At 42.1% G+C, this 7322-nt stretch overlaps 1 protein-coding gene across 1 annotated transcript in view; it reads left to right on the forward strand.

Annotated features, from left to right (window-relative positions):
* Positions 1–508: 508 nt before the first annotated feature.
* EIF3F (eukaryotic translation initiation factor 3 subunit F) overlaps positions 509–7322 on the forward strand; it is a 12441-nt gene continuing 5627 nt past the window's right edge. Inside the window, exon 1 of the mRNA XM_017896371.1 lies at positions 509–1027. Within this exon, the coding sequence (XP_017751860.1) occupies positions 607–1027 (421 nt within the window). The 5' untranslated portion in view covers positions 509–606. The remainder of the gene's footprint in view (positions 1028–7322) is intronic.

The raw sequence follows: 7322 nt of genomic DNA on the forward strand, positions 1-7322 counted from the left end.
TCCCACTTCTCAGAACTTCTACTGCTACCAGCCTGATCCCAGCGACCATCATCTCTCACTTAGATTACCTAGTGGCCTCCCAGCAGGTCTCCCTGCTTTTCCCTCTCTCACCTCCCTCTCCTCACCTCTCCCCATCCTCCAGACTATTCTCAAAGCAGCAGGAGAAATCCAGCTAAGTTCTCCTTCTCGCTCATTGCAGCCTCGAGCTCCTGGGCTCAAACGATCCTTCCTTCTCGATCTCCCAAAGTGCTGAGATTACAGGCGTGAGCCACGCCCAGCCTTAAAATCCTTTTTAAAGGCACTCTGACATCCATTATCTCATTTAAGTCTAAAACGCGAATTTCAACCTTCGCGCTGCTTTCTGGTTCCACCTGGCGGCAGCTGCACAAAGTGTTTCTCTTCGAACGCCCTCCCAAGTTTATCCGGAACTACTTAAGCCCAGGGCTTCCTCAGTGCTCCTCGGGCCAAAAGCAGAGAGCACAAATTCCGGAAGAAATAACCAACAGCGGGACCATTTCAGTTCTCCGGCAAGTATCACCAGTAACCAATAAGCAAAAAGCTCTAGCTCACGTGGTGTATATTCAGCCTATCAAGCTCCTGATATTCATGAACGCTGTCATTTCCGCTCCTGCCTCCTTCTTTCTCGACAAGATGGCCACACCGGTGTTATCAGCAAGTGCTCCTCCGGCCACGCCAGCCGCAGCCCCGGTGGCGGCACCAGCATCAGCCTCAGTCTCAGTCCCAGCGCCAACGCCAGCACCGGCTGCGGCTCCGGTTCCCGCTGCGGCTCCAGCCGCATCCTCAGACCCTACGGCAGCAGCAGCTACAACTGCCGCTCCTGGTCAGACCCCGGCCTCGGCGCAAGCTCCAGCGCAGACCCCAGCGCCCGCTCTGCCTGGTCCTGCTCTTCCAGGGCCCTTCCCCGGCGGCCGCGTGGTCAGGCTACACCCAGTCATTTTGGCCTCCATTGTGGACAGCTACGAGAGACGCAATGAGGGTGCTGCCCGAGTTATCGGGACCCTGTTGGGTGAGTGGTCAGAGAAATTAACATTCTTTTCTTTCTCCCACTTCTCATTTATCTCACTCCCCTGTCTCATTAATTAATTCCTGGCGTCCTACCGTCCTTTCCTCCCATCCCCATGACCTCTTTGATCTATATCTCCATCCTGTCTTCTGCTATGACTTACTTCTCAAGCACTTGCACCTCTCCTATCTTCTCCTGCCGGATTGCTGTCACTTTGAGCGACAAAATGCACAAGGAGTAGTTGTGTCATTTACTGAATATTTTATGCCAGTGGTTTACATTTTTTAATGTTCCCAACAGCAGTTTACGGCAAGTATGATGAGCCCCATCTGCCAGAGATGAGTTCGCACGCCGAGTGGGAAGTCAGGAACCTTTGACTCCCTATCCCAGTGACCACATATAGTTCTCCCTTATCCACTGACTAAGTGTCATTGTTTTCCAGGTATTGATAGAGTTTTCTAACCAGTTGGCAAAGGAGTGGGGACGTTTGCAAAAAGACATTCCTCCCAACAAGTAAACCGATTTGGCTGGAACCCACTTGGGATTTTATAGTATTCTTCTGTTCTAAAGGTCTGAGCCTGATCATTCTCTGTCCCTCGGTGTCCTCTAATGTTAGCACCTAATGTGAGAAACTCCGTTCCCCCATTTTCCATTTGGACGAAAAACAGTTGTATTATCTGTTTATATTTCTGCCCTTAACCTTCAGGTCGAAAAATGACCCATTCTCTTCCTGTGTTCCAAATTTGGGGAGTAGATATTTTATGTTAAAGTAGTTTGTAAAATGGAAAAGCACTAAAGAGGGACGGTTAATAATAAATTCCTTTCTGGAGACTATACTGGTCCCGTGAAATTCATATCCATTCCATCTTAGTGCCATATTTTAAATAGCTTTGTGAATCCACTTTATTTACAAGCATCCTTTCTTTTTCATACTCTTGAACATGTACTAGTTCTTACACCATAGAAGACAATTGTGTATTGCAAAGCAGACAAGATTTGTAAGCAGACTTCACAAAACATTTGCCATGTGACTTGGAGCAAATTGTCTAAAATCTGTTCTGTCAGGAACTACTTTAGACTTAGTCTTTGTGAGAGCTGAATTAAAAACTTCTGACTATGCTAGCACATATTAGGTACAGCTATTAGTTGCAATTCACCACATCAGGCCTGGACCACCCCAATGCTTACAGACACACATTCTCTCTCCTTTATCTTTGACAGTATAGCATTTACAGAAACTTAAATTCATATCTTCTGAACATTGCTTGTCTTTTCTCAGACCAAGCTTTTGCGTTTTCTTTGCCACAATTGTTTTCCCTGCTGTCCTTCGTTTAAGCTTTACCTATCTTCCAGGTTCCCAGCAACAACATTAAGTGCCACTCCATCCCATACCCGGACCCTCACTCCATTCTTAACCTTACACAGCATGATGGTGTTCTGTAACTGTGCCCTACTCTGAGCTTCTGTAATAAATTATTTTTGCATCACTGACCTGGCACTCAGCAGATACATACTTTTTTGGCTGCATTTCCTAATTTTCCAAGCTCGCTAGAGCTATTGAACGAAACAATTCGTTACCCATGATTTATGCTTTAGTGCCCCAAATATTCCAGTGATCCAGTCAGACCAGGTATAATCTAATCTACATCCTCAGATCCTCTTCCAGACTGGAATCATGGTACAGTGCTATAGATGTTATGGAGGCAGTACTTACAGAAGAATAAAGAATAGATTCTGCTTGCTATGAACGTATTTCCTTAGATATTCACAAAACATTTCATTTGTCTAAATGAAGTCATTGGTGCTTTTTTTGTACCATAAAACAGTTAGGAATTTAGAATTCAAAGTGTAATAAAGTGAACTCTCCTGTAACGTTAAAATTCAAGATAGAAACATACTCTTAAATGCAAATAATTAGAATGTAATATAATAAATGTTCTAATAGAATGGTGGCATGGAAATACGGAAGACTTAACTGTTTCAGAAGGTTGGGGACAAGTTCACAAAGAAGATGACGTTTGAGCTGGGCATTAAAGCAACTACAAGAAGTATAAAAAAGTGGTAAATCCACTATCTGAAACATTCAGTATTACAGGAATGTAGCTGACAGGAGGTAGAGCAGGAAATGAAGCTAGCAGAGGGCAGAGCCGTAAGAAGTATTAAATAATTACAAGTGTAAAGTTCTGTGAAGGGAATTACCTGGATCCCTGAGAAGACAAAATGGAACTCTAACCTTATTTGAAGCTCTCTGGGGAAGCTCCTGAGCATTTCGGCTAACACTGAATAGGAATTAAAAATCACTCTGTAGTGAGTGAGTTGAGAGATAGGAAATAGAGTTGATACGACTTGGTGTGATCAGAAGTAAGGGATTAGAAGAAAATATCAAGGATGACTTCTACATCTCTGGTTAAGTGTCGAAGAAGAAAGGGAAGGTAGGAGTTGACTTCAGTCTGGGTTGTATTCGTTTTGAGATGCCCAGTGAGCATTCTGGTGGAGTTGTCAAGTAGAAAATAGAATATAAAGGTCTGGAGTGCAAAAGAGATGTGGGCAAGTATGTCAGGTTAGGAATTATGTCATTGGAATATAGAAGGTAATTGAACCCGTGAAATTGGATGAGATCACCTAAAGCAGGGATTGGCAAACTTTCTGTAAAGGTCCAGACAGTAAATATCTTAGGCTTTGTGTGCAGTCTCTATCACAACTACTTAATTCTGCCTTTATAGCAAGAAAGCAGCCATTTAAAAAGTTGGCATGTAAACTTNTGAGTGGTCAGAGAAATTAACATTCTTTTCTTTCTCCCACTTCTCATTTATCTCACTCCCCTGTCTCATTAATTAATTCCTGGCGTCCTACCGTCCTTTCCTCCCATCCCCATGACCTCTTTGATCTATATCTCCATCCTGTCTTCTGCTATGACTTACTTCTCAAGCACTTGCACCTCTCCTATCTTCTCCTGCCGGATTGCTGTCACTTTGAGCGACAAAATGCACAAGGAGTAGTTGTGTCATTTACTGAATATTTTATGCCAGTGGTTTACATTTTTTAATGTTCCCAACAGCAGTTTACGGCAAGTATGATGAGCCCCATCTGCCAGAGATGAGTTCGCACGCCGAGTGGGAAGTCAGGAACCTTTGACTCCCTATCCCAGTGACCACATATAGTTCTCCCTTATCCACTGACTAAGTGTCATTGTTTTCCAGGTATTGATAGAGTTTTCTAACCAGTTGGCAAAGGAGTGGGGACGTTTGCAAAAGACATTCCTCCCAACAAGTAAACCGATTTGGCTGGAACCCACTTGGGATTTTATAGTATTCTTCTGTTCTAAAGGTCTGAGCCTGATCATTCTCTGTCCCTCGGTGTCCTCTAATGTTAGCACCTAATGTGAGAAACTCCGTTCCCCATTTTCCATTTGGACGAAAACAGTTGTATTATCTGTTTATATTTCTGCCCTTAACCTTCAGGTCGAAAATGACCCATTCTCTTCCTGTGTTCCAAATTTGGGGAGTAGATATTTTATGTTAAAGTAGTTTGTAAAATGGAAAAGCACTAAAGAGGGACGGTTAATAATAAATTCCTTTCTGGAGACTATACTGGTCCCGTGAAATTCATATCCATTCCATCTTAGTGCCATATTTTAAATAGCTTTGTGAATCCACTTTATTTACAAGCATCCTTTCTTTTCATACTCTTGAACATGTACTAGTTCTTACACCATAGAAGACAATTGTGTATTGCAAAGCAGACAAGATTTGTAAGCAGACTTCACAAAACATTTGCCATGTGACTTGGAGCAAATTGTCTAAAATCTGTTCTGTCAGGAACTACTTTAGACTTAGTCTTTGTGAGAGCTGAATTAAAACTTCTGACTATGCTAGCACATATTAGGTACAGCTATTAGTTGCAATTCACCACATCAGGCCTGGACCACCCCAATGCTTACAGACACACATTCTCTCTCCTTTATCTTTGACAGTATAGCATTTACAGAAACTTAAATTCATATCTTCTGAACATTGCTTGTCTTTTCTCAGACCAAGCTTTTGCGTTTTCTTTGCCACAATTGTTTTCCCTGCTGTCCTTCGTTTAAGCTTTACCTATCTTCCAGGTTCCCAGCAACAACATTAAGTGCCACTCCATCCCATACCCGGACCCTCACTCCATTCTTAACCTTACACAGCATGATGGTGTTCTGTAACTGTGCCCTACTCTGAGCTTCTGTAATAAATTATTTTGCATCACTGACCTGGCACTCAGCAGATACATACTTTTTTGGCTGCATTTCCTAATTTTCCAAGCTCGCTAGAGCTATTGAACGAAACAATTCGTTACCCATGATTTATGCTTTAGTGCCCCAAATATTCCAGTGATCCAGTCAGACCAGGTATAATCTAATCTACATCCTCAGATCCTCTTCCAGACTGGAATCATGGTACAGTGCTATAGATGTTATGGAGGCAGTACTTACAGAAGAATAAAGAATAGATTCTGCTTGCTATGAACGTATTTCCTTAGATATTCACAAAACATTTCATTTGTCTAAATGAAGTCATTGGTGCTTTTTTTGTACCATAAAACAGTTAGGAATTTAGAATTCAAAGTGTAATAAAGTGAACTCTCCTGTAACGTTAAAATTCAAGATAGAAACATACTCTTAAATGCAAATAATTAGAATGTAATATAATAAATGTTCTAATAGAATGGTGGCATGGAAATACGGAAGACTTAACTGTTTCAGAAGGTTGGGGACAAGTTCACAAAGAAGATGACGTTTGAGCTGGGCATTAAAGCAACTACAAGAAGTATAAAAAAGTGGTAAATCCACTATCTGAAACATTCAGTATTACAGGAATGTAGCTGACAGGAGGTAGAGCAGGAAATGAAGCTAGCAGAGGGCAGAGCCGTAAGAAGTATTAAATAATTACAAGTGTAAAGTTCTGTGAAGGGAATTACCTGGATCCCTGAGAAGACAAAATGGAACTCTAACCTTATTTGAAGCTCTCTGGGGAAGCTCCTGAGCATTTCGGCTAACACTGAATAGGAATTAAAATCACTCTGTAGTGAGTGAGTTGAGAGATAGGAAATAGAGTTGATACGACTTGGTGTGATCAGAAGTAAGGGATTAGAAGAAAATATCAAGGATGACTTCTACATCTCTGGTTAAGTGTCGAAGAAGAAAGGGAAGGTAGGAGTTGACTTCAGTCTGGGTTGTATTCGTTTTGAGATGCCCAGTGAGCATTCTGGTGGAGTTGTCAAGTAGAAAATAGAATATAAAGGTCTGGAGTGCAAAAGAGATGTGGGCAAGTATGTCAGGTTAGGAATTATGTCATTGGAATATAGAAGGTAATTGAACCCGTGAAATTGGATGAGATCACCTAAAGCAGGGATTGGCAAACTTTCTGTAAAGGTCCAGACAGTAAATATCTTAGGCTTTGTGTGCAGTCTCTATCACAACTACTTAATTCTGCCTTTATAGCAAGAAAGCAGCCATTTAAAAGTTGGCATGTAAACTTTATTCACCAAAACATTTCCACATCAGGGCCTGGCCTAGAAAAGGAACATTGAGTAAAAGACAAGAGAACAAAGACAAAATCCTAAAACCTAAAAGTCAGGAAGAAGTAGCCAACAAGGAAGATTAGAAAGGTAGGAAGAAAACTGGAAGGAAAGTTAAGATGGAAAGTAAGTGGTCAAGTCTGTTCAATGCTGATGAGAGGTCAAATAAGATAAAAGATACGTGCACATTTTGTTTAGGGACATAGTTTCATTGAAAGGAGCAGAAACTAGAGTGAGTTGGAATTAGACAAACACTGGTAGATAAAGACAATACTGTAATTTCTGGTGGAGAGGGAAACCCTTGAATAGGTTTCAACCCCTTGGGAGGTTCCAATAGATGAGAAGAGAACGGAAAACTCAACCTAGTGGTCTTAGGTCAAGAAACAAATGTAGTGGTAATAAAAAATTTTAAAAATTAAAAAAAGAGAGAAATACAGCCTGGTCACAGTGGCTCACGCCTGTAATCCCAGCACTTTGGGAGGCTGAGGCGGGCAGATCACTTGAGGTCAGGTGGGCAGATCACTTGAGGTCAGGAGTTCAAGACCAGCCTGGCCAACATGATGAAACCCCGTCTCTACTAAAAATACAAAAATTAGCTGGGCGTGGTGGCGCACACCTGTAGTCCCAGCTACTTGGGAGGCTGAGGCAGGAGAATCACTTGAACCCAGGAGGCAGAGGTTGCAGTGAGACGAGATTGCACCACTGCACTCCAGCCTGGGCGACAGCAAGAGTTCGTCTCAGGAAAAAA

This window comes from Rhinopithecus bieti, unplaced genomic scaffold (assembly GCF_001698545.2).
Source record: "Rhinopithecus bieti isolate Rb0 unplaced genomic scaffold, ASM169854v2 scaffold_28456, whole genome shotgun sequence".
In the NCBI taxonomy this organism is placed as follows: domain Eukaryota; kingdom Metazoa; phylum Chordata; class Mammalia; order Primates; family Cercopithecidae; genus Rhinopithecus; species Rhinopithecus bieti.